This window comes from Salvia splendens, chromosome 20 (genome assembly GCF_004379255.2).
Source record: "Salvia splendens isolate huo1 chromosome 20, SspV2, whole genome shotgun sequence".
NCBI lineage: Eukaryota > Viridiplantae > Streptophyta > Magnoliopsida > Lamiales > Lamiaceae > Salvia > Salvia splendens.
Window position 1 is genome coordinate 662,604 of NC_056051.1, and position 27,848 is coordinate 690,451.

The 27,848-nt window shown below is 36.3% G+C and overlaps 1 protein-coding gene across 6 annotated transcripts; it reads left to right on the top strand.

Annotated features, from left to right (window-relative positions):
* The first annotated feature begins 7,568 nt into the window (after window positions 1–7,568).
* On the top strand, window positions 7,569–27,636 carry LOC121782370 (HEAT repeat-containing protein 6-like). Of its 6 annotated transcripts, XM_042180169.1 has the most exons (30): window positions 7,569–7,669; window positions 7,791–7,962; window positions 8,049–8,156; window positions 9,192–9,367; window positions 10,055–10,298; window positions 10,382–10,449; window positions 10,534–10,603; window positions 10,680–11,033; window positions 12,582–12,661; window positions 12,805–12,856; window positions 13,057–13,210; window positions 13,610–13,697; window positions 14,201–14,303; window positions 14,515–14,602; window positions 17,707–17,801; window positions 18,407–18,586; window positions 19,363–19,614; window positions 20,489–20,584; window positions 21,081–21,175; window positions 21,251–21,314; window positions 23,177–23,267; window positions 23,345–23,418; window positions 23,600–23,643; window positions 23,769–23,838; window positions 23,937–24,182; window positions 24,273–24,346; window positions 26,205–26,311; window positions 26,774–26,892; window positions 27,109–27,186; window positions 27,331–27,636. In XM_042180169.1, exons 2-30 carry the CDS (start codon window positions 7,798–7,800, stop codon window positions 27,538–27,540), a joined length of 3,645 nt encoding a protein of 1,214 aa, XP_042036103.1. In that variant the 5' UTR covers window positions 7,569–7,669; window positions 7,791–7,797; the 3' UTR covers window positions 27,541–27,636. The 6 variants fall into 6 exon arrangements, with proteins under 6 accessions (XP_042036103.1, XP_042036102.1, XP_042036104.1 ...); XM_042180168.1 differs by lacking the exon at window positions 7,569–7,669 and having other exon boundaries at window positions 7,768–7,962; XM_042180170.1 differs by lacking the exon at window positions 7,569–7,669 and having other exon boundaries at window positions 7,768–7,962; window positions 23,769–23,808.
* Window positions 27,637–27,848: the final 212 nt, after the last annotated feature.

Here is a 27,848-nt window from a genome sequence, read left to right on the forward strand (position 1 = left end):
CCAACCTAAAGGGCAGAAGTTTGAATCCTTGGCCAACATCGAATGAACCATATAATTAATAACAATGACTTGGCCCTCCATCGTAAAAATTTTCGCCACTGCAAACAGTATATCTACGACAAAGATAAATCAAGATATTCTACAATCTGTACCAGATAATATAAGCATTCGTGTCCTTAGAAAGGAAAATATGTAAGTAAGGAAAATAGGTAAGCAAGGAAAAGAAATTAATTAGGGAATGAGTATTAGGTCAAATCTTGCCATTTTTATGTAAGCCTTGGCCTATTTAAAAGAGGCGTATCTATTGTAATTGAATGAACAAGTTGAATGAATAATACTCATATCTTTCAACACGTGTCAATATCAATATTAACACAAATTATATATTTGATGGGGATGAAGGTTCAGACAAAATAGTCACTTTTCGGGACAAGTTAGTTGTAATTTCAGAAGTCATAACCCAAGAGAATTGGAAGATAATGTACTTGGGAAATTCTGTTACGGTAGGAATTTCTTTTGAGTTAGTACTCCCTCCGTTCCCTCATAATTGAGTCATTTTTTTATTTAGGGAAGAAGCTCCCTCGTAGTTGAGTCCTTTCTATATATGATAACACTTTTTCTCACTTTTACCTACACTCTCTTACTTTATTTTCTCTACTTTATTCACATTCTACTATATTGTCTCTACTTTTTTCTCTCTCTTACTTTTTTTAGCTATTACTTTATTTTGCATTCATTCAATTCTAAAATCTTTTGGTGTTAATTGCTTGTGAGCTTATTTATTCTTTACATTAACACCCTTCATCGTTCATAAACCCACCATATTCAATTTTGGTCAAGTATATCATGCCACATCACCTAGTTTCCACAGTTGAGGTCAATGGAAGCAGCTCCACCTCTCATGGAGTAGTCACCAGTCGGCGAAGTTTTTGTTCTCTTCGGCAAGCCACTTCTAGCCTTGGTCCCATTGCTGAATTTGGGGCTCCTTGAAGGACTTAGTCTCATCCGTGAAGAAGACCTCGTTTGTCTTCTTGGAAATGTCGGCTAATTTCTGCAACATTTTTTGGGTGTTGGCGTAGATGTCGCCTCACTTTATAACGTCTTTCTGCTCCCGCGACCAGTGCTTCCGGAGCTTCTCGTACTCACGCTCAGTGGAGCCCGTCGGCCTTTGAGCGTTGTACTTCTCAACAACCTGGTCCAAAAAATCTTGAATTTCTGGTTGTTTCTAACTATGGCATCTTCGAAAACGTTGATTTACTCATTAACGTAAGGGTCTCTTCGGGGGTTCACTTTTTTGGCTCGACCTCGTGCCCTTTTCTCCCATTCCCCACCCACAACGGGCATCGCCCCACTGCTGTACTTGCACCGCTCCCATGCTGGTCGTGCCGACGCTCTCCCGTCCCCCGCCTGTCGCCGTTCTCCCATAGTGGAGTGGGACACCCGATGCACCATAGTTCCGTATTTTACCTTGTTGTGGATGCTATAAGAATCCGACAATTTTGGGTTAGGTTCGAATAACCCATAAAAATAATTTTAAAAATATTATGCTTTAATTTAATTATTTAAATTTTGGGTAATAGTATACAAGATTTTATGAGAGATATCAAGTTATATTCGTGTAATATTATGTTGACTAAAGTCCAATTTTGGTCCCTTACATTTGCTCTAAAATTCTTTTTGGTCTCATACATTAAATTTATAACGTTTTTGGTCTCAAACATATTGTTAAAATAAATGGTCAGAATGTTTGGCCAACTTAATAATTTAATTAACCTAATTAACTTACTTAATTATTATTTTAAGAAAAAGTTAAATACCGGAACCTCTCCGATCCTACACCCACTTTCCCCAATTTTAACTTTAAATAAATTAAAATTTCACCCTAAATCAAAAACCCCTACCATCATGGGGAACATGGAGGGCTGGTTTAACTGTAGTAGTGTGTACGGTCATAAATGAAAGAGGGGAAAAGAAGCTCAGCTCAATTTGATATGCCAGCTGAAGGGGCACATCAACCTAAAGAGAAATGAGAGAGAAGGAAAGTTGAGGGGTCTAAATGCAAAGGGGAGAGAAGGGAAACAAATTGGGTATAAATGCAGAGACTCTTCTTCAATAGGGTCATGAAAATAGTGTGTTAGCTTGAGAGTTGTGGTCAACTGAGAATCCAACGATTCTTAGTTGAATGTATCATGTTCATCTTATCCTTCTTCCTTGAGTGGTTTTAGTTCTCCTATTACTGTATCTTTCGTTGTAGTATTTCAATTAAGTTGTGTAAACATTATGTTCCAACCATTATCAATACATTTCGTATCCATTCCTTCCTCTGACTTTGTACATTTGATTTTGGTTTAAGTTGCATCATATCATGGAGGTGGTTATCGATTGGAGCTCTTCTTGTGGTATCTATACCAGAAAAAGGATGCAACAATTGGTATCAGAGCTCTTCTTCCATTTTTGTTAAATGGACCTCACTTTCCAGTAACTCATTACACTCACCTTTTATTATAAATCTAATATATAAATGTGGGACATACATTCCACTAACTTTTTCCATTCACATTTCTTAAAAACCGTGCCGAGTCAAACTTGGACAATATTTTGCGGATGGAGGGAGTATATGTTTAATATTGTGAGGGACTAATTCATTGTATTATGCAGATGGCACATTCACAACTCGAGTGCATTACAACGGCTTGATGAGCAAACCACCTAGGGAAAGGTATATCGGTGGTTTAGTTGAATGTATAAACAATTGTGATCCGAATAAATGGTCCAGACTGGAAGTTGATGATGTGCTTGAAAAAAAGGACTTGATATTACTTGGTTGGAGTATTATTTTGTAAAGAGTGAACATCTTTTTTAGTACATCAACTATCCTAAATTAGCAAATTTGGTCCGTGACATTTCATAATATCTTTTGAGGTCCATCAACTATAAGTTAATATCAATTCAACTACTTTTTGGCTATTTCCAATATTTTCATGACCAAAGTACCCTTAAGGCCATGAGGCAATTCAATCTATTTACCTTCTCATTTTCATTAAAGTATATAATTTGGGATAGTTGATGTACCAAAAAAGATATTCCCTCTAATTTTAATTTCAAAATAAAAATATCTTAATGATATTAATATTCTATTATTATTAATTATTTACTTTTAGTTTTACTTATTTGTAATATTTTAAATCATTGTACTATATTTAATATTAATAGTGAAGTAACTTAGGTATAAATATATGTAAACATTATACTTATATAATATTTGTATATTAAAGTAGTTCAATTTATTAGATGGAATATTAATTTTCAATCTTAAAGCTATACATAGAAGAATATGTTATTTTTAAGTGCAATACAAATGATGAGATTCATTACAATAAAATATTTATCTTAATTTAAACTAAATAATTGAGAATGTAATCATATAAAAGTATTAACTACACTAGAAAGTAATATCATAATATTCAAATAAGTAATGGTATATATTAATAATAATAGTATAAGAAACTACTCCCTTCGTCCCGGACTACTCGAACGTTTCCTTTTCGGCACGGAGATTAAGGAATGAGTGATAGACAAAGTCAAATATTACGGCTGTAGGTGATAATTTTTACTAAAAATGGAAAGAGTGCAAATAACTTGGGACGCACAGAAAGGAAATAAGTGCAAGTAGTCCGGGACGGAGGGAGTATTAAACTTAATCCCAAATAAATTAGAAGAAAGAAGAAAGTGGATGAATAAAGAAAGAAAAATAAATTACATACTTTAATGAAAATGAGAGGGTAAATAGATTGAATTGCCCTTCATGACCTTCATGGCCTTAAGGGTACTTTGGTCATGAAAATCTTGGGAATAGCAAAAAATTAGTATAATTGATATTAACTTATAGTTGATGGACCTCAAAATATATTATAAAATATTACGAACTAATTTTGCTCATTTGAGATAGTTGATGTACTAAAAAAGATAGTTCCCTCTTTTGTAAAATTTAGGATGAATATGAATGAAGGGTTGGTGCACCTTTTCGACAACCAATCTTCTATGGAGATGTCAGAAATAGGACTGAAAGAAGGAGTGGTTGATTTATATGCTGTGAATGAACTTGAACCAGCCCATGATGGCGATGAAGTTGCAGAAGGTGTCGTGCTAGTGAGCCAGCTAATACAAGAAGAAGTTGCTGATGTTGATAAGGAAACTGAAGTGGAAGTAGAAGTGACTGATGGTGAAAAGGAAACTCAATTGGAAGTGAATGATGGTGAAGAGGATATGGCTAGTGGTGATGAGGAACGAAAAAAACTAGTGAAGGAGAAGAAGTCAGTTGCAACTACAAAGAAGAATACTAGAGAAAAACCTCCATTTGTGGATAGTGATTATGATCTAACCGATGGTGAATTGGAAGAGTCAGGTGGAATCTTGGAAGAAGCTTATAAGTGAGATGGAAACAAGGAAATGTGATGAAACTGAAGGTGATTCAAGTTCAAGTGAGAACCTTCCTAGTGATTCACCAAGTTCTGGCGAAGATTTAGAAAGTGATGATAGAGTGAAAACTCGAAGATACAAGTCGGCGATTGATCTCAATGATGTCAAGTGGGAAATTGGTTTGCGGTTTACTTCAAAGCAAGATTTCACCAAACTGATTCGCCATCAAGGAGTGAAGATGGGTAAAAAATTTACATTTTAAGAAAACGATAATGCACGTTGCATCGCAATTTGCAAATCTGTGCTCCATGATAAGAACAGGGTTGCATGTCCATGGTATGTTTCAATAAGAAATAGGACTGTGTATGGTTACTGGCAGGTTGCACGTCTTCGGGATAAACATATTTGTAGTGGCTTTTCTTCGAACTATGGATGTGCTAATTCCAAATATCTTAGCAAAAAATATAAAGAAGACATTCACATTTTTCTCGGGATGAGCATAAGTCAATTCATTGAGAAGGTGCATCAAGACATGATAATTACAATCACTTCAGGAAAGGCGAAACGTGCTATCAAACATGCACGTTCTTTGATTGAAGTTGATTTGATACAACAGTACAAAAGAAAGATTGCATGACTACAAAGCATAATTGTTAAGGTCAAACCTATGCAGTACTGTGGTGTTGGCTACCCAACCACTGGAAGGCGGAAATAAAAAATTCAAGGATATTTATATAGCATATGAAGCTCATAAGACATCATTCAAACTTTACTGTAGACGCATTGTCGGCCTTGATGGGTGTCATCTCAAGGGACAAGCAAAGTGTATTCTCTTGACAGCCACTAGTTTGGATCCAAATGACCAAATATTTCCCATTGTATTTGTCGTTGTACATATTGCGAATACAGATACATGGATTTGATATGTGAGGCTTTTGGTAAAGGATTTGGAGATTATTGATTCTAGCAAGTGGACTTTTATCCCAGATAGGCAAAAGGTATGAATGTTATTTATATTTTGTTGTATAGTTGGTATATTTTAAGACTATATTGATAAATATTCTAATTTTCTTTTATAGGGACTTATCAGTGCAATTAAGAATTGTTGTGAGCATGCGGAACACCGAATATGCGTATGGCATATGCACAACAACCTTAAAAAACAATTTCCTAGAAGCGGATAAAAAGATTAGGCTTGAGAGACAGCAAGATCAAGTAACATTCATGGTTTCGAGAAAAAAATGGAACAAATTAAGAACATGAATGAGGGAGCATACAAGTGGTTGATTGAACACACCAACAAGGAGAATTGAAGTCGAGCTTTCTTTGAGTATCACGCAAAATGTGACATCCTCGTAAACAATATTTCTGAACGCTTAAATAGGGTGTTGCTATTTGCTCGAGAGAAGCAATTGTACGGGATGTTGGAGTGTATAAGAATGTACATGATGGATAGATTCACAACAAGAAGGAAGTTTGCTACAAGGATACAAGATTGTTTTGGTCTGAAGATAAGAAAGAAAATTGAGAAGCTGAAAGAGAAGACCAGCGAATGCATGGTGCGGGAGGCTGGAGACTGGATTTACCAAGTGAATACGAAGTGGAATGAAAAATTTGTGGTTGATTTGAGGGATAGAACATGTAGCTGCAGAAGATGGATGCTCACAGGGATCCCGTGTAATCACGCAATTGCAGCTATAGAGACGACATGTGAGACGGTGGATGAGTTTGTGGATACTTGTTACTCAAAAGGTTTACCAACCTATTATTTATCCAGTTGAAGGTCCCGACTTATGGCCCAAGACGACAAAGCCTGATGTCGTCCCCCTGAAATCATCAAACATCCAGGCCGTCCAAAAGGAGCAAGGCAAAAAACATCCGAAGAAAGAAGGGAAATAAACAACAAAAAGGCGAACACAACAAATGTGAAAATATGTGAGTTATTACATAGAGGGCAGAAGATGTCCAGGAGTGGAATGATGTCTGATTACACATGTCGTAAATGTGGCGAAAATGGGTCATAATAAGAGGAAATGTCCCCAGCTCATTCCTCTTGAATCAGAACGTGTTGTTGAAGTTAGCAACCACAAATATATGTTGGCAATTGAAACATAAAAATGAATATAATAATATCCCACATTGGTATACAAAAAAGAGCTTAATCCACTATATAAGTCTCATGGGTATCCCCTCCTATCACCAATTGGTTTTATGATGGAACCCATGGATTTCTATCATGGTATCAGAGCGGGTTGCCGATTGTGGGTCAAATTTAACTGACCTAGCAGTATATCTGGACTGAAACCGAAAAAAATGACTGACCCAGCAGTATATCTAGGCTTAAAATTTGGGCCAGTGGTCCAACCGATCGAAAACAAAATTGGGCCGATTGTCCAATCGATCATAAAAAAGTCTATACTCCCTCTGTTAGCGAATAGGAGTCCTGTTTTTCTATTTTGGTCCGTCTGCGAAATGTTGTCCACTTTGCCTTTTTTTCCATTTTTGGTGAATGGTCCCCACATTCCACTAACTCATTACACCCACATTCTATTATAAAATCAATATATAAATGTGGGACTTACATTCCACTAACTTTTTCCACTCACTTTTCTTTACGTTTCTTTCCTAGCCGAGTCAAACATGGACAACATTTGGGGACGGAGGGAGTATCATGCACAGAATGTGGGAAGAAGCGTAGGCGTAACCGTCCACAACATTGTAGCTTGTGTTATCAACCGGGTCACAACAGGTCACGATGTACAAGTACGGTTGCTTCTTCAAGTGTGCTGGCTGGAACTTCAAGTGGGCCGGCTGCTTCTTCAAATGCGCCAGCAGCTGGTGAACTTTCGAGACTGGCCACCGGCGTTCGAGCAACTGAAGATGCCACTGGAGGAGCTGCTCGGGTATGGAAACATGCTGGTGGCAGAGCTACATAATGTCAAGAGAGTGTAGTTGGTCTGACAAATATTTGAAGGATGCTACTTTTAGAGATGCTAACTACGATGCTATTGAGAGGGGAGCTTTCATGCCTTTAGGTTTTTTTTTTTTTGCTACAGACAACTTATAATGAACTTCTTGTCCTTATCATCAACAAGTTGCTCTAACTTTGTACAAATTCAGCTTTTTTCTGTCCTTTTTTTGTTTTCCCTATCTTCAATATATGAGTTATATTCATATACTATAATCTAAAACTTTGTGACGATTTGTGGAAAGCTAATTAGTATGCAGATTTTATTATTTATACTAATAGGTAAAATGAGCAAAATAAATTTTCTTTTAATTTAATCATTTTTTATTTGAAGTATTTTATAAAATTTAATATTAAATTTTATAAAATGAATATGTAAGCTAATGCTAAACGAGGGAAACAGCGCTTTGATGTCGTCGTCGGCGGTGAAGTCATGGAGAACGGCGTTTCTGACTCTCAGGGACGAAAACTCGGCCTCGCCTCCTCGCGCCACCGTCGTCCGCCTCCTTGACAAATTAATTCTATCCCAATCCCACTCTCTCGTTGCTGCTGCGCCGCAGTTGCCCCCGCACGAGGTACACCCCGCAACTTCCGATCTCACAAAATCCGATTTCATCCAACATTTTTCCTGCCGATTCATAATTTGTACTTGCACTCGCAGCTCACATCCGACTTTATGCTATTGCTGGAGTTGGTTCGCGACCATCTCTCTTATTATCAGCAAGGAATTGAAGATGCTACTCAGACCTTCGTTAAATTATCTGCACTGGTACATCTTTCATTGTAGTTGTGGATTGGATTTTCATATCATGCTCTACTTTTGATGTTGTTATGAGGAGTAGAGTGATGAAGAACAACTTTTATTGAGTCTCAGCTTCTCGTTTCCACTTTCCCCTTTCTTACCAAATTAGGGATTTCAACTCACTTTACACAAGTTGTTCAATTTAAATCAATATAATACAAGAGTTGTAACACATTAGCACCTCTCAGATCTATTTAGCAGCGAAAGCAACATGTATGATCTCGTGGAGGATAAGTATCATAATGAGAAACAAATGTAAACCTTGTGTTTGCCAATAAGTTCATTTAGATCAGTCACCTGAATTACTCTACTTTATTACCTAAGGTATTCTCGACCACCTTGCATATGTAGGCCTGTAAAATATTCAGTGGCTATTGTGCATAATTGAACTAGGCACCACAAGTATTTCTCTACGCTCACCTTGTAGATTAAGAAATGTCTTCTTCTAGTTTAATGAGTTAGAATCTGAAGATGCATGAATGGCGTCTATAATAAAAATATTATTTTGAAAATGTGAAGTTGGACGCAGCCAACCGAAAGTCATGTCAAAATTAACACTTGGAACCAACTACTAGTAAACATACTAATAAGGAACAGGATATTACTAATAAGCTACCGTATCCTGTTCAGCCTCCATCGGAGTCTGCTCCCTCATGTTCACCCATTGTTGGTAAATTCTCATTTAATGATTTCCTATCGATTCCTCTCCGTTCAGAACAACTTCGTCTCGAGGCTGAAGCTAGAAAATTGACCCTCAACATCCACTTCATTTGGCCAAGTAGCATTGGTGTGATAAGTTTAGCTAAAACGGCACTGTTTTGTCAATGATTATCATATGAACTTATAACTAATTTTTGAAGTTAAGAAACAATTTTATGTTCTTATCCCAATAAAAGAAAATAGGACAAGTTATGAGCTTGTATTACAAAAATTAATTGGCCATCATGATTTTTCAAACAAGTTTATGACATTTGCAGCTGAATATTTTTTCATTTGTTGCAGATCCATGGAATATGTCATTCCTCTTCTCTCGAAATGAATTCAACAATGTGGGCTCTTGTGTGTGACTCGTTCAAGAGGGTAGTGCAGGTTTTCCTTGGCAATGTTGAAACAGAGATGGCTATTGTCAGAAATGCTGCTCTAATCAAACCCACCAAGGATTTCTTAGAAAGTTTAAGGTGTGGTAATTTTTCTTCATCTCTCTACGTCTTCCCTCCCCTTCTTCTTTCCATAATGTTGTAGTCTCAGGGTACACGAGAGGAAGAGTTGCTCCTAGAACTGTAGAACATGAATAAAACGGAGAACACAACATGGGACAATGTTATCCCCCAACATGATTAATGATATTGTCCCTCAGCTAAGCTGATTACAGATTTATTTCCTGCATACCATCCTTATTACTAGGCATATATTTCTAAATAGGTATGTGTCCTTGCTCAATTTAGGCTGCTTCGAATCCGCACCCCTTCAATTGCCAACCCTTTCATTGATTCATCTTTTGACACAAGTAGACAAACCATGGCCAATACTGGTGTAGTTTTTCATTCCTATCACATATCCCCTGAAATGTTTCTTCCACATGCTTAGATGATGTACTTAGCATAACCACACTAAAGGATGCTTGTTTTCTTGGCACGATGTTTCAATTCTGGGAATGCTTGCTGCTAGTGCTTTGTCTTAGCATTAGCTTAAAGCTGCTTAAGTTTATTACATTAACTTTCTTTTGATCTTTAAAACTTCACTTTCTCTTCTTCCTTTAGTTCACACAATTTTCTGACTTGGGCTTGCATCGACTGCACTTTTTGCAGATAAACTAGTAGATACATCACCTATAGCTAACAAACTGTTAATTATTCAATTTTCAGGTTACTTTTCAGTTTATATCAGACATCTGCTTCACCCTCTGAAAATGGGCAACTGCTGAATTTTGTTCTTGAAGTGGTTGAGTATTTTCAAGGAGACTCAAAGCATTCTACATATTTTAATGACAACTATTCAGTATCTAGAGGTGCGTGCGAAGTCCTAACAGTTGCATTTGCCATGGTTGGTGAAGTATACTCCAGAGTAGGTGCTTCTTTGCCAGTTGAAATCTGGAAGTCAACAGTTGTGGTATGTATCCATTGTAGTACACTTGAAAACACCGGCTAAATATAGCAACACAGGATTTATTTAATTGTTTAGCGATTTTGTAGGTCCTGAGAAAGGTTATGGACATCTTGGCTTCTAAGAGTCTTTTGATGGAGGATAATACTGTTGCCAAGTAATTTTCTCTTCCTTTCTAATCAGATTTTTTGTTTGAAGAATTTGTTCTTGAGAAATCAAATGGTGTTAACATATTGATCAGGTTTTATGTTGAGCTTCTCCAGTGTCTGCACTTAGTTCTTGCAGAGCCTAGAGGATATCTAGCAGAACATGTAAGAGACTACGGCATAGATTGGTTGCATGTTTGGAAAAGATGCTTTGCAATAATCCTTGTGTTGAATGTTTTAGGTGGCTGGCTTTGTGGCATCATTGAGAATCTTTTTCCGCTGTGGCCTTGTAAACAAGCCATCCGTTATGAATCAACAAACTAATCACATGAAGGGGGTTGGGTCAACTAGCCAAAACATCCCTTTTGAAGTATCAAATCAACCTAAAAGTAGGCCAAGCAGCCCTTATAGGCCTCCACACTTACGAAAAAAGGTTGCTGGAAATCAACAGAGTAGACATGAGGAGAACCTAGCTTCTTCTAGACATGAATTTATTTCGTCTGATTCAGATTGCAGTGATAATGATGGATCAGTGATCGATAACAGCAAAGCTTATTTAGCCAAGGCAAGATTAGCTGCAATTATTTGTGTTCAGGTTAGTTCATCTTCTCTTCATTGTTTTTGTCCCATGCTTCTTTAGTTGTGCATGATAAATTTTATGGCCATGTAGATCATTCCTTTTCTAGTATTGTTTAGAAACACCATCTTCTTTCTACCTTAAGTGTCAACATGATCAGTCAAACTACCAAATTAGAAAGTTCTAGCGTTTGATCATAGATTGTTAGCCAAGCTCATTTTCGACTTGGTTCCAGCCTGAACAGTTTTTCCAGAGAAAGCTTGAGAAACACATGCTCTCTTTATTAAAAATATATAAGTTGGAATACCATGCAACCTTATTATTTCACAACAAAACACATCAGAGACCGATTCTGCTATCTAGAATTTGAATTAGAATACCAAAGCTCCAAATATGTTAGAATTGCCATCGCCAGAGGAGGGGCTTGCAGATGATGTAACCCCATCTTTTATGAACTAATAAATAATTAATTGAACCTAGCTTGGTTGAGGATCGTGTAGTTGATGTTGTTGAAAAAGTACATTCATTGTTGATACCATGTGCAACTGAACATAGCTTGAGGGAAAAGAACCATACCCCTTTCATAGTCAATGGAAATTCATCTGTTTCTTGAATATGCTTGTTACAAGCATGGTTTCTTGAAACCTCCAATTGAGGATCGTATACTTGCTCAGCTCTTTGTCTTTCACCAATACGATGAGTGCCAAATAAACCATTTGACTGCAATCTTAATCTCAATATGTATATTTGTTGTATATTTTTAAAATCTTTCCTAGTAACACCTTTAGTTGCAGCTGCTGCATTGTTGTCTTCTCAAGCCATTATTTCAAATAACCGATCCACTCTGAATATGACTTGATGCAAACTAGGATTAGTACGGTGGACTTAGGATAAAGCACTCCGAAGTTCGAACACCATCATGGCTAAAATTGCAGATGGGCGAATTGAGGAACAAAGTAGAGAACTTCAGTTGAGACCCTTAGATCTGTAAATATGTGACTATACTACTACTTAAATTCTAATAGTTCCATATTTTGTAGACAAATAAAAAATACTACTCTTTATTTTGTAGATGACTCTTCTCAAAATTAACCTTCATTAATTCCTATTAGAAATGGGTCACTCACTCCTTAAAATGCCTTATAATAGAGAGGATTATCCACATTTTATATAGAGGAGCTAGGATCATCACTAAGTCGATCGATGTGGGACAAGGTTTTAAGAGTTTTAACACGCCCCCTCACGTGTGGGCCGGAATGACACATCGGACTTCCATCACGTGGATAGGCAAGAGAAGAGATAAAGAGATAAAATCTATCATCGACTTGGGCCCGCTCTGAAACCATATTAGAAATGGGCCACTCACCCCTTAAAAGGCCTTATAAGAGGGAGGGTTATCCACATTTTATATAGAGGAGCTAGGATCATCACCAAGTCGATGTGGGACAAGATTTTAAGAGTTTTAACAATTCCAAGTCAAGAATTTGTATCAGCAAAACTTATTTGTTTAAATTGGTAATCTATGTTATCTATTTCTTTCCTCTAACCCTTGAATTTTGCTCGAAGGATCTCAGCCGAGCTGATCCGAAATTGTTTACAGCCCAGTGGACAATGCTTTTGCCATCCAATGATGTGCTACAATACAGGTTAAGATGCTCTCCTCCGTCTCTTGTTTATGATATGCTATGGTATATGAATCATTCATGGGTTTGGGTTCACTAAAGAAAAGATTTCTTGTCCTACTTCTTGTTTTGTTCTTATAATTTATTTACTCTTTATCTTTATGTAGGAAATATGACACTACGTTGATGAGCTGCTTTCTTTCCGACCCTTCGTTAAAGGTTTCATTATATTGACTGCTGTTGTCAATCAAACGAACCATTCCTCTACTCTTTTTATTTTTATATATCTTTTGTATTTATCTATGCAAAAATCTCTGTATTTTATTCATCCAAGCACTCTGGTCATATACGGTAAATTGTGTTCATCTTTCCTTATTTGAGTTTCTGTACCAACTACTAAGGCTGTAAATTTTTCTTAGGTCCGGATTGCAGCTGCTTCTACTATTATGGCAATGTTGGATGGGCCTGCTTCTGTTTCCCTACAGGTAGCAGAACTTAAGGAGCACTCAAGACATGGGTCATTTACCACACTTTCAAGCTCTCTTGGGCATATCTTGATGCAACTTCATTCAGGTATTTGGATCTAAAAGTTCGTTTGCTTGTTTGCATACTCATTCTAATCTCTTAAAAATTGGTACTTTTGTCTTGTCACTTTATGTATGATTTTAGCAAGTAGTTGCGATTTTGCCAACTCCAACAGTAGAATTCAGTGATGTGATGACACATCAGATGTCTTTGCTCCGTAAAAGTGAAGTTTAGTCAAGTTTTGTGAATTATGGTTGGTATAAGGTTAGGTTACATATTAAGGCATGATTAATGATTTGGTTCTGATCAAATGCACAAATTGTCCAATTTGCAAATAATTTTCAACATATTGAGTATATCTTCTATTTCTGCCTACTAAGCCTTTCTAGAACTATGATGCTCTAAGAGCCACAGTATGATTGACGGATTATTCTCTATATTGAGCAGGTACATTGCATGTAATCAAACACGAAACCAGCGATAGATTGCTTGCATTGTCATTTAAAATCCTAATGCTTTTGATAGCATCCACACCGTAAGTTTTAGCTTCAGAACTGAAAATTATTTAAATTTTTTCCCACCTGCTTCTATTGTTTTTGTCCCTTTTATAGATTAACCATATTAGGTTGAATATGTGAAGAAACAATGAGTTTACCAGTTCTTAGGAAGCCTCTACAATTAGTGAAGGCTTTATTTTTATGTTCTATATCACAACTTGTTCTATGTTCATACCTTCTTGGGTGTTTGGTAAATAAACTCCTTAGTCTTGTATACAATATATTATGAAGGCCTAAGTTCATCGTGCTTGACTTGTGTTTAGTTTTTATCCTTATTGAACCACAATTTCAGTAGAACATTTGTTACCTTATTCTGTTTTCTTGCTTTTCTGGAAAGAAGACATGGGGGTCCTAAGTCACTTAATGGAGAGTTGACAGAAGTAGAACCTCTTATTAGAATCACTTGCATTAGCATTTAGTGGTGATTCACAAATGCATCAATTAAATGTTCAAATTGGTCTAACTGTTCTTCAATCTGTAGATATTCAAGAATGCCTCCTGAGCTGCTCTCAAGGGTTATCTCTTCACTCCAGTCAACAGTTGAACAGGGGTTTCCATATCATAATGATCGGAATAGCTTACTTGTAAGTATCACGCTCCATTTTGATTTTCTGGCTTCTTTTGGGTTGTGCAGTTTGTTTATTTATCATGTGTGCAAATTTCAGTCAATTTCTCAAAGATTCTATATGGAGTATAAATTTATGCTGGAGAATTTCTCCAATTGATTTACAGTTTTCCTGTTCTATATTCACTGTTGCCTGGAATTGAAATCTTTACTTGGTTCCAATTTGGCAGGCTGCGGCAATTATTTGCTTAACCAGGGCTCTTTCTGTGTCTCCCTCAATGCATGTAAACAATATGCTGCTAGGAGAAATTTCAGCAGGTTTGTTGCATGTCACCATAATTCAACACCTACCATGTTGCATTTCCTTGTTCCTTTGTAGGTTTCTTGTTTTGTCCTTGATATGAATGGGCTTGTAGCTGTTTCGCTATTCTCAAATTAGGACCGCCTCCTCAAGAAAAATAAGTTAAGGAGAGATAGCAATGATAAATTTATCATTATTACAGAACTGCATACATATAGTCTCAGGGTTGTCTATCTATGATGGAAATGCCAACAAGAAAAGGAATAATATTTACTTCTAGTTACAAATAGATTTGACTGGTAGTAGACTACTAAGGGGCTGTTCGATTTGCAAGATTATATCTCGACATTAAATATGTATTGTGTTTGAATGTTTGGTTCATGAGATTGAATCTCACAAAAATCTTGTGATAATTAGTCATAACCACCCCTCCAACTAAAATAATCTTGAAACTCAATCCTAGACTACATCTCATGATTATTTTGTCTAACAAACTGAACAGCCACTAATAGTACACGTAACACCATCATGTTTGATGGATCTTTTCTGGTACAATATGGTTGAGTATGTAGTTCCACGAGCCTTGTAGTTTAGTGGCAATCCTCACTATATAAAGTTCGATTCCTAGTTCCCCCTCCCCAAACTTAGTTAAAGATGAAAGGGCTGAAAAGTTTGGGTAGAATTAGAATACTCAAAATACTATTGGAACCAAATGTGATTTTATAGTTGAATTCTGATGAGGTTAACTTTCTTTGTAGACTTATCTTTTCATTACAAAGAAATTTTATTAAAAACACAATGTAGAAATTATAAAGGGATGAGTAAGAATTGAGGCCCACCTATGACTATAAAACTTAGTAATAACATCTCACTAGAGCTATGTGAGAGCATGCCCTAGCAGGCTGTACCTCTTAATAAAGCAGTGGTGATAACCTTTTAGACCCACATACTACTTTGACCATTGTATGAAACAGCTAACTTGAGATAGTTGAAACCTTTGTGTACACTGCCAGTTGATACAATATGATCCAGAACTGTGTAACATAGTCATAATAGCACGCAAGTGGCACACATGGCCCACCAATCACAACTATAGACCAGAATACTACTTCCTCCGTCCCCCAAATTTTGTCATAGTTTGACCGGGCACGGGTTTTAAAAAATGTAATGGAAAGTGAGTTGAAAAAGTTGGTAGGACGTGGGTCCTGCTTTTAAAGTATTAGTTTTATAAAAAAATGTGAGTGAGAATAAGTTAGTGGAATGTAGGGTCCACTACCAAAAATGGTAAAAAGTGAAATGTGACAAATTTTGTGGGACGGACGAAAATGGAAAAATGTGACAAAAATTTCAGGGACGGAGGGAGTATAAAATAACCTTGAGCACAATATGTAGGCGTGGACATAAATGTCATTCATGGCAGACCGAAATATTTCCAATGCAGTATTTAAGCCATATAACATAAATAAAACTTGAAATGGACGAAATGAGTTTCAAATGCTAAGTGATGTCCTCAGGTGCAATAGGTGCAACTCATATATGATGATAACCAAACATTAATCAAGCTTGGTGAACCACTTTGCACTGTGAAGCTCGTCCAACATCTCTTGGATGCTTGGAATCGAGTACTTGTCTTTTCTTGCTAATCTCTTTGGATTGCGAAACCTTAGGGATTTTTAAGCCCATTACCGAATCTTCAAAAGCCCTCTGTTGCGCATGACCATGAAATTGTATGTTGTCAAATTGGTGACAAATTTTGAAGGCGAAGCCAACGCCTAAATTCGAGCATGCATCGATGTTTCTCCTCAAAATTGGCTATGTTGCCTCAGGGAATGGATGTTGTCAATTGACAACCACGTTAAGGCGACCAAGATGGAGCCGGTGGCCAAATCTATCGATTTTTTTGTAAAATAAAAAATAAAAAATCAATTAATACTCCCTCCGTCCCACGTTACTTGAGGTGTTTCTTTTCGACACGGGATTAAGTTAAATAAAGTAGAGGAGAGAATAAAGTAAGAGAAAAAAAAGAGAGTAAGTAAAAGAAAGAATAAAGTATGGGAGATTTGATGTTTTGTTTTTAGCTAAAGAAAGAAATGACTCAAGTAACTTGGGACGATCCAAAATAGAATACGAATCAAGTAACTTGGAATGGGGAGAGTAATGTGTAAACTAATACTCCCCCTGTCGTGCCTTACTTGAGGTATTTCTTTTGAGCACGAGAATCAGGAAAATGGTGTTCAGTGAGAAAGTGTGAGGAAGATGAGAGAGAATAAAGTAGATAAATGAAGAGAGAATAAAATAGGAGAGATAATGAAATAGATAATTAGAAATAGAGTAAAGCAGGACAAAGAATAAAGTAAGAGATATTAAATGTATTGTTTTTTGTCATAAAAGGGAAATGACTTGAATAGTGTGGGACAATTCAAAGTGGAGTGGGACTTAAGTAACATGGGACGAATGGAGTAGTATTTAGTTAAACATCAATAATTTTTTTTTTTGATTTTTTAAAATAATTTTTAAGTGTTAAATTGATATTGTTTAATAGTGTCATAAATTTTGAGGAGAAGTGCCAATGCATGCGCGAATCCAAATGCTACCTTCGCCTCCAAAATTCGCCAGGTGTGATTTCATGGTCGGGCAGTGGAGGAATTTGAAGATTGGATTAAGAGCTTTATAACTTAAAGGTTTCAGCACCCCTCGCCGTCGATATCCGTTGAAATCTGGGTTTGAATCATTGCGGCTCATATCGCGAAGAAACCCCACTGTCAAAATTCAGTGGCCCCGTCAATTTTTGGAAAAAAAATTGTCCAATTCATAATGTTTAGGACCGGAAGCTGCCGAACACAATGCTCTGGATCAAAATTGTAAAATTGGATCAAAATGGTTTAACTATTAAATTTAACGGCACCGTCATTTTTTGGACCAAAAATTGACCAATTCATAATGATTAGGACTTGAAGCTATCAAACATCGTTTTGAACCAAAATCGTAAAATTATCATATGTACTTTATATACACCTTCACCTTGTTTAGATCTTCTTTTATCATCTGTACTTTTTTGAGTAAGGAATTCTAATGTTACTTCCGGGTTAATTGATTTATTTGCTTGATAATATTTGACCAGGATGTTTTGAAGGCCAGAGTTCTGGAGTTCTGTGTACCTTGTTTCGATATTCTGAACAATTATCAACCCCATCAATAAGCTTAGAAGCACTTCAGGTGACATTTTTCTCTGCTGAATAAACTAACATCTAGTTCTATATTTAGGAGGTGGACATGGCATGTAGTATTGTGTTCTATCATGCCCAACTCTCAATTTTCCGGAAAATGCACTAATGCATACTGGTGACAATTTGTGGACATGAAACTTAGTTATTTGAACTAATCATTGTGAACGACCATAGACATGAATGATTGTGGCTATTACTTTTCTTTGTCTATGCCTCTCCTTTACTTTCTATGGATCCCAAGATATCTAATGGACTTCTTGCCATTGCCTGATTAAACTGCAACCATGCTTGCTCTATACCACTACTTAGTCTTTAGTAGCCCACTTTCCATTTTTTATGGGCACACATGCCGTACACCTTTAGCTCTCTAGTTTTTTTCTTGTTCTATCACGGGCCGTCCTCCACCATCCTCTATGTCTACGGTTGCTTCTACATTTTTGAATTCTGTGCTTAACTACAATAACTGCATATGTACGCACCCACTTACTCTGACTTTTGAAATGTAGAGCTGAATAATTTTAGTGTGAAGTATCCAGTGTTTCTTTGGTTCAGATTTTGTCAGACAATTATAATTTTTTAATTGTTTGCTCTCAGGCTCTTAAATCTTTGTCTCATAATTATCCCAATGTAATGACCTTATGTTGGGAACAAATTTCCTCAATCATTTATGGAGTATTGGATTCCTTTCCTGATGAGACTTCAAGACTATGGAGAGGTAATGTTGAGCAGATCGCTGCACCATTGAAGGAGAGAGTCATTACTGCGTCTGTCAAGGTGGATTTGTTTCCTTTCAACATTGATGCTATATTTTCTCTTAGCATCTTCTATTATCTCAGCACATTTAAATGATCCAACAACCTCCTCAATGTCTCAAATGCTTTTAGTTCTTCGCTCGGTATCTGATCTTCCTCTCACTGTATCAGTCAATTTTAGTTTCCTCGCTCGGTATTCCTCATCTCTTGGGTACACTTTACCTTTGCAGTTAATAAGAATTTTCAGGTTCATATCTTAAAGATACCCTGTACATCAGCAAGGGAAGATACTTGTTTCTCCATTAGGGAAATGCAACTGCCATTTAGAAAATCCTCAAAGAGAACAAAGCACAACAAGTTTCGCATAGATGAAGTACTATATAATAATTCGCTATTTAATTAAGATTGGTGCGGTGACATACCAATGTTGAACACTCTAGTTAATTGAATGACATTTTTTGCAATCTTTTCCTTTTTTCTTTATACAAAATTGCTTCATCTCCTATGTTCTGTATTTCCATTTAAACGTCTCAACTGAGCCAAATCACGTATTATGTGCTTTTGTTGTCATTATTCAATCAATTTCTCACATGCAGAGTGTTCCGTGCTAATTTATTAGTTGATGAGGTATTAGTTTAAATTTTTTAACTAGAGCTTGGTGTGGGAGCTAGGCCTTTGTCCTGTCTTTTTTATATTTTTCACGCTGCATTTGGTACAGTATTTGCTAGTGTTTTTGTATCTCTGATGAAAAGTGATTTTCTAGAGTCTTGACTCATGAACTTGTTAACCTTCGTGCAGGTTTTGGATGAAAGTCTTCGGGCTATTTCTGGCTTTAAAGGAACTGAAGATCTTTCAACTGATAAATCACTTGATAGTCCATTTATGTCTGACTACGTGAAAACAAAGGCAATCTCATCAGCTCCATCATACAGTTTAGAGATCCCTGTTTCAACTATTGATGATTCTAAAACATATGTCTTAGCAAGTGAGAGGTGGTTGGAGGCAACAATCAAGCATGTGCCTCTCGTTATTAATCATTCTTCCGCGATGGTTAGTTGAAAGAAGATTCATTTTCCTCAAGTTTTTATCTGGGGCCATGTTTTTCATTAAAACTAAAGTAAATAATGGTATAAAGACCTCTTAAGCAAATGAGCTCCTAGAGATTTATTTTTAAGTAGTAGAATGCATAATGTTAAATTAAACTAAACAGTATAAAAAATAAATTACTCCCTCCGTCCCACTTAAGATGACACGTTTTCCTTTTTAGTTTGTCCCAACTAAGATGACACATTTCCTTTTCTGAAAACTCTCTCTCCAATTAATACACTCAATCACTTTTTCTCACTCCAATTAAAATAGTCATCTTTCTTTCTCTCTCTATTTTAATACTTACACCTTTCTTTTCTCTCTCCAATTAAACACATTAACCAATAACTCCTAAAATCCCGTGCCGGCCAAGGAATGTGTCATCTTAGCCGGGACGGAGGGAGTACTTTTTGCAATTTTCTGTGGATGGATGATATATTTTTGGGTCGTTATATTGCAAAATGTGACATTGCTTCAAAATAACAAATAAATATAAAATGCAATAAATATCTACAAGTAATTTTAGTAATGACCATATTAAGAAAAAAAAACAGTTGGACATGTCAAACTTTTTTACCTTTTCTGATAGATTCTTCTTTGTTTTCCATTCATACAGGATGAGGTAAATGTACTCTTGTAGTCTTGTTAGCTGCTTGATTTACTGAATGCATAAGTGTTTGGTGTTGAGTTGCATACATCATGATGTATACAACTCATTATGCAACTCATCATGATGTATACATCATGAGTTGCATATCATGATGTATGCAACTCATTATATGTATCACAAACTCCTTAAGTTGTGCAAGTGGATCTCATTTTTCCTTTTCTTTGATAGGTAAGAGCTGCATCAGTGACCTGTTTTGCTGGAATGACTTCTCCTGTTTTCAATTCCCTTCCAGAGGACAAACAAGAATACATAATTGTATCTTCAGTAAGTCTGTTGTAAACTTGTAGCTACCTGTTCTTCTTGCTCTCAAGAACTCCTGGACTCTTTGACATATCTGCCAAAATTTGTTCCATTTGCTTAAATCTTACTCCCTTCATCTACGAAAAAATGCCTACCGTTCCATTTTCTCCTGTCCACAAAAAATATGCCTGATCTATTTTAGGACACTACCCAACAAAAATCTCCTTCATTATCAATCTCAATTCATTCATATATATTTACATAAGTACCACTATTAGGCATGTTTTTCGTGGACGGAGGGAGTACTTTTTATCTTTTGCCTCCTAAATATTACTATATTTTTAAATTCTAATGCTGAGGCAGAATTGTACTTGTGACTAACCATTAAACTACACAAACATGTTTGTCTGATGGCAGTAAATCCACAAAATTTCAGCCATCAACTGACTTATGCACCTTAATAGCAAGTTGGGACAGTGCTGATTAAACTCATTTACAATCTTGGATTTATTCTTTGCAGATTAATGCTGCACTAAATGACGAGGTTCCTTCAGTTCGGTCGGCTGCTTGCCGAGCCATTGGTGTTATTGGATGTTTCCCACAAATATATCATAGGTAAACAAAAGCTGGTAAGTCTCATAGTTTCCTGTGCTGGTAACCTGAGAAATACTCAAGTTCATTCTTTTGCAGAGTGGAAGTCCTGGAAAAGTTCATTTTAGCTGCTGAGCGCAACACTCGTCATTCACTGGTCTCTGTAAGTTCTAATGGCTCTGATCCTAGTTCCTTTTCTTGCCTAGGTTATCTTTTGACTTATCCTCTCTCTCTCTCTCTCTCTCTCACAAACACATGCACAAACACATATATGCAACACGTACATACATAATTAGTTCAACTCCAGAGTCATGATCAGTTGTCAGTTTTCAGTTTTCACATAGTAAACGGAGATACTATTTGTTCTGAGGGTTAAGTTCTAAGTGCAGAGAACATGGAAGTGATGCTTAAACTCTTTAACAAAACATGATATACTAAAATTTCTATATACCATCTTTATGGGACGGAGGGAGTACATGATATACTTCAAACTTTGACATTACACTAAATGGCTTGTAGCTAAATCTTTTTATCACCTTTTTTTATGGTGAACGGGGTCCAGTCACCAACCTAAAAAAAAGGAGAAAAGAACCATGAGATTTTGTTCGCTTTTATAGTTTTTGTTAGATAGTTTTGCACATGCAGGATGTCCCATCTCCATTGGCGGATGCCCAATGCTTGTTCCTGGCGCAGTTTCCAGATGGGCTTTTGTAACCTTCTTTCTGATGGAATGACCCTCTGTATGTGCCGCTCATAGCCCACAGCCAAGCCCTTCTCATGCAGTAACAGTTTCATTCTACATTGTGGTTTTTCTACGAAACCAAAAAACTGATCAATTAACTCAGCCCCCATTTCTTCGTTTCCCATAGCCGCTAACAATCAGAAGACAAAATTCTTTTATGTCCAAGCGTTAGTTGCGGACTTCTCCTCAAAGATAAATCCTAGACGAATCCTTCTCGTCATGAGTCCTACTAAGATACTCCTAACCTTATCATATCTAATGAAGCTGGAAAAAGAAATTCATAGCATTTAACTAAAATATAATTTGATTAAAATGATAATAAATGCTCCCACCGTTCGTCATTTATAGTACCGTTTTGACTCACCACGGGTTTCAAGTACTTGTTTGACTTCGTGAAGAAAATGGGGAAAAAGTGAGTGGAATGTAGGCCTCATTTTTGTATGTTGGTTTTATAATAGAATGTGAATCAGTGAATGTAATGATTTAGTTGGATGTAGGGTCCATTTACCCCAAATGCAAAAAATTAAATTGGACTTCAAATCACAGATGTACCAAAATGGTTGAAATGGGAAATTTGTTCGCAGACAGAGGGAATAATAAACTAAATTAGTAGAAAGCAAAGTGTCGGGCATGGCCACAGTTGCACCTTTCCCCTTCTGGCATAAACTTAATGTGCAACATGTAGTCATGTACAATCTCCAACACTTCTGTTGACATGCTTCTTATATCTTGCATATGTTTTCTCGGTTAGTTTACTTGACTAATACACCAAATGAAAGAAATGAGTAGGTTGCTCACCAGTCACCATACACTTTTTCAGTATAACCTTTACCAGGTTCTTTTCCTTAAACAATTGTAGGAAAATTTTGCTTTTCAATAGTGGCTTTGTACGTTTTCGGAGTGACCCTTACTGAATTAAGCACTAATTAAGCACTGACATAGTTTCTCCAAGCATCAATTCATGAATTCTGTAGTTTCATTTAGCACATCATTATTGTAAAAAAATGTAGACCATCAAGTGGGATAGCTTTTGGTCCTAGACAATATGTTTTTTTGAGTAAATATACGAGACCAATTTTGGACTTCAGTCTTTTTTAAACCCCACTTTCTCTTGACTTTTGAAATCGATGTCTTAGTTCTAATATATTGTTGAACTATCTTGGTTGTCATCGCTTCACATGAATTAAAAATTGAATTCTGAATTAGGGAGTTTCCTTTTCTCGTTGAGATTTCTTCCTTTATTTTTTCTAATCTTAAATGAATGTATTAATTGTAATTTCCAGGTTCGTATTACAGCTTCATGGGCGCTAGCGAACATAAGTGATTCTCTTAGTCATTGCTTGGATGCACTTTATGCTGGAAGAGGTTCAATTGGTGGGCATTGTTGGAGTTCTACCTTTGTTTCACTGAAATTGTTGAATTATTTCCAATCTAATGTAATACCTTGACAGGATCTACAAAATATTCGGAATCCACATCACTGCTAGTAGATAGTATGTTGCGACTGGCCAGGGACAATGACAAGGTACAGAGCCAAGTGCAACATTTTTCTAAGAGGCTGAAATCTTAATCACTTTAATGATTGAATGAAGCCTCAACTAAGTTAGGGAAATTAAAAGTTTCTCTTTTTCCTATTTGCTTTGCAAGCCTTAGGATGCATCTGATGGAGCTGATTCTAACTGGTTACTTGTGTGCTCTTTCTATAGCAAGTCGCAACTAGTGTTCCCTTCTTTTGCATGTCCCAACCAGTGTGAGTTAATGATGGCCTTTACATGCTCTTTCTTTCTCATGTCCCATTTATTGTGAGTTCATGATCTCCTTAACCAAAAGCTGAATATTCTTCGTCTACATAAATATCATCGTTCTTATTCTCAGGAGCAGTCAAACCTTCACAATAAATGTGCATAGACCACAGGTTTATGGTGTTATAATTTGCTCATTAGTGGCACTTGTAATGTTGTTTTAATAAATTTGCCCAGCACCTGTTCCCGGTGCATCTCTTGCCCTATTTTGTAATCATATTTTAATTTATATGTGGTACAGGTAAAAGCAAATGCTGTTCGGGGTCTAGGAAATCTTGCAAGATCTATCCAATTTACAAAGCATTTACCTGTTGATGGAGATCCACTGGATTCCATGCATTCTAAAATTGAATGCCATTGCACACAAGGATTCAAGGATCATATAAAAGAAAAGTCACAATCAGTTCAAAGTTCCTCTGGGAGTTTTGATTGGCTTGATCAGATGGTGCAGGCTTTTCTTTCTTGTGTCACAACTGGAAACGTTAAGGTTAAGTGAAATTTGTGATTAGTGTTGTGTTCTTTTTTATCATCAGCATATTTTTGTATCATTGTTTTTGAAACTGAGCATTGTTCACAGGTTCAATGGAACGTATGTCATGCATTGAGCAATTTATTTCTGAACAAGTCTTTAAAGCTGCAAGACATGGATTGGTGAGTGATATGTTATCGGTGATGTGACATAGCCTAGCTTAGTCTTCGGTACTATATATATGTGGCCTGTGTTGAGTAATAAAATACACCAAACACCTACTACTCTTCTCTACTATGTATGTTTACTTTTCCGCTTATATCTATATTTTACTGTTCTACATGGTATCAGAGATTCGAATCCGTCTCTAGAAAATTAGGGTTTTAAAAAAAAAAGAACTAAATTAGGGTCTCTGCCGCTGCCCGCTCTACTATCCCCACTCTGCTCTTCCATCGCTAATCTAATCTACCCGAAATTATGTTTTGTTCTGCTCTACTGCGCTATTATGCCCAAACTAGGGTTTACGGTGTTGCTGCTCTACTCTGCCTAAATTTAGGTTTCTACCACTACTATATTGCACAACTGCTCTTCTCTGCCAAAACTAGGGTTTCTGATGCTGCTACTCTGCTACAGCTGATACTACTACCCTACATCTGCTACAGCTGATACTAACTACCATGCATATGCGACTCTGCTACAGTTGCTACTACTGCTCTGCATCTGTACTTCTGCTACAGTTGCTACTACTGCCCTATAGCTGATGCTCTGCTACAACTACTACTACTCTGCCTTGCAGCTCTATTTATGCAACAATTGCAACTACTACTGTCCTATAGTTTCGGCTACTACTATTGCTGTTGCTGATGTTTGAGGAAAAACATTTTTGAGAACTTTGTATCAAGCTGGACAATATAGATGTTCCAACTTGAGGGGGAGTGTTAAGAATATTAGTATTCTGTCCCACATCACTGATGTGACATAGCCTAGCTTAGTCTCTTGTACTATATATATGTGGCCTGTGTTGGGTAATAAAATACACCAAACACCTACTACTCTTCTCTACTATGTTTGTTTACTTTTCCGCTTATATCTATATTTTACTGCTCTACAGTTGTTTTATTGGAAATAATGGAAAGACTCGAGTTACATGTTGTGCATGAAATTGGAAGTTTAGTAGACGAGGAAGAACTCAAATTCTTTCAGTTTATCGAGTATGCATCATATTACTGTAATTCAATTTCATTGATTAGAGGGGTTGAAATGAATTGCTGAAGAAATCATTAAAGTTAGGGCCTCTACTAAAGTTTGTTTGAATTCTATATTTGTTAAATGCTTGATCATGATTCTCAAAGTTGTAGACATGTAGTGTGACTTCATTGCTGCTTTGGATATACTTAGAAATGAATGCTGACAGGAATGTGATTTGTTTGCCACCTTTCTTAGTGTAGAAAGTTTATCACCACTTGCTAATGTGTGTGACCTTTCACTCTTGTAATCTTGTTTGTTAGATTCTTTATGCTATTCTTTTCTAGTCCACAAACTTCCTTTCTTGATGTGTACACTTTTGCAAGTTATGCAGTCGTCTTGATTTGATTTCTATCAGTGCATTGTCTTGTGCAACTTATTGTTGTAAAACTATTCTCTAGTGCGGCTATTGAATGAGCTTTTCTTTAATCTATTACTTTTTCTCCATTTGTCATAAATCATAATCATGATCATACTAATATTGCAGATAATCCAGATATGTCCATGCTCTAATGTCTGTTGGGTTTCATGGCACATAACCAATGTCATGATCTTGTCTTGTCTTGAAAATTACATACTAATAAAACTCCTTGTCTTACTACCCAAATATAGCAACATGTCTTCGCAGACTGTTTTGCTTCGATAACTAATTTTTGGTGAACCTTGTTGCTTGCAATAACTTTAGAAGCATCTGCGGCAGACTTCGTAGGCATATAATTGAGTTATTAATTTGGATGGCTCATCCATTCTAATCAACAATTGCATATTCTAAGACTTCACTTGCATATTTTGCAGGTCCTCGTCTGTATTCAGTATCCTTTTGTTGCTACTTCGGGATTCTTCAAATTTTAAGATAAGGATACAAGCTGTCTCTGCCTTGGCTGTACCAGAAACTATAAATGGTGAAGTATTAGTAGTTAGTTATATATTAAATAGAATGAATCTGCTTTAATAATGTTTCCCTCTTTCCAACTCCATTACCCTTTCTTTTATTGTATTTGTTTTCATGAAGCATTTTTTTTCCTGTAATAATTACTAATTAGCGAAAATTGTAACGAAAATTGTTTGTTTTCTGGATCTACCATAAAACAAATTGAATGAGCTGGTAGTTTTTATTTACAATGTTTTTTGGGTTAAATGTGAGACCAGCTCAGCATGGCCTGTTAAACCATACCTCAAATGATTTGAAGCTTACTTGGTTTTTTGCTTTATATTTTTTCCTTCTAGCAATTTATATAGCATGTCTTGAGCGGTGTTTAGCATCATGAGATTCAGTCTATCTTTTAGGTGGATATTTGATCCTTATCTTGATCTGGTTGTATTTTCATTTGTAAGTTTTTTCTTATGTTATATTGTTTTTGCAGATTATGGAAAATCATATTATGATGTTGTAAAAAGTGTGCAGCATGTTCTTGAGAATTTTAAATCAGATCAGATTTCTGAACCGTCTAACTTCAAATACCGGATTGCCCTGGAAAAGCAGGTCAGCGTGACAAATTCTTATCAACTTGTCTTTTTTCTCTGAGTTATTAATATGAATGTACTTAAATTTGCTAAAGGATCATATTTGTTGTTTACATTTTGATTGTCCACAGAGTCACAGACCATAGTTGGCCATAAGTAACTTGTATGCTTTTCAAAATAGACAGATATTTTTGTGCTTACAATTTTTATATTGGTGTTTATTTGTTTCTTACAGTTAACTTCAACTATGCTGCATCTGCTGGGTCTCACTTCAAAATGTGATCAACAGGCTATACAAGATTTACTTGTCAAAGTAAGACGAGTGTCATTTTCTGCTGTACTAATATGGTCATGTTTCATAGAACTGCCTACTTAAGTGCTCATTCTTTTTATTGGAGATTGAATGTATTTCAATTTTCAACCCAAGTATAACTGTTTCATTATCTGTTTCATACAGAAAGCATCATTCCTTGAGATTTGGATTGAAGGCCTGTGCTCATCTGTTGGGGATACAAGTAGTTCCGTTGATGAGGCAAAGCATGCGTCTGTGGACCAGAAAAAGGATGTTATACGCAGAACAATTCAGTCACTGGTTAAGGTATATGAGAGCAGTAAACACCATCTCATTGCTCATAGATTTGAAAAATTGGCCATGAGGTTGCTCTAAGTGAGAGTTGTGTATAGGTAGCATTTTGCTTTTTTACATTCTCACATTCTTGTTTTCTTAGCTCAAATATATGGTGTACTCTTTTCACTTGTTTTATGATTTTGTAGCATTATGCATGTAATAAATAAAGTGTGAGTTGGTGATAACCATGCGAACAAAATCATACGGAGGACAGATGTGACGAAACGCTTGCAATTCGTATGGATTAAGGAAACCACCGTTGCTGGAGTTTGGTCTAAGCTGGACAGCCTGTACATTACCAAGTCCCTAGCAAATACTAGATTGTTCATGAAGCAAATGGTGTATTC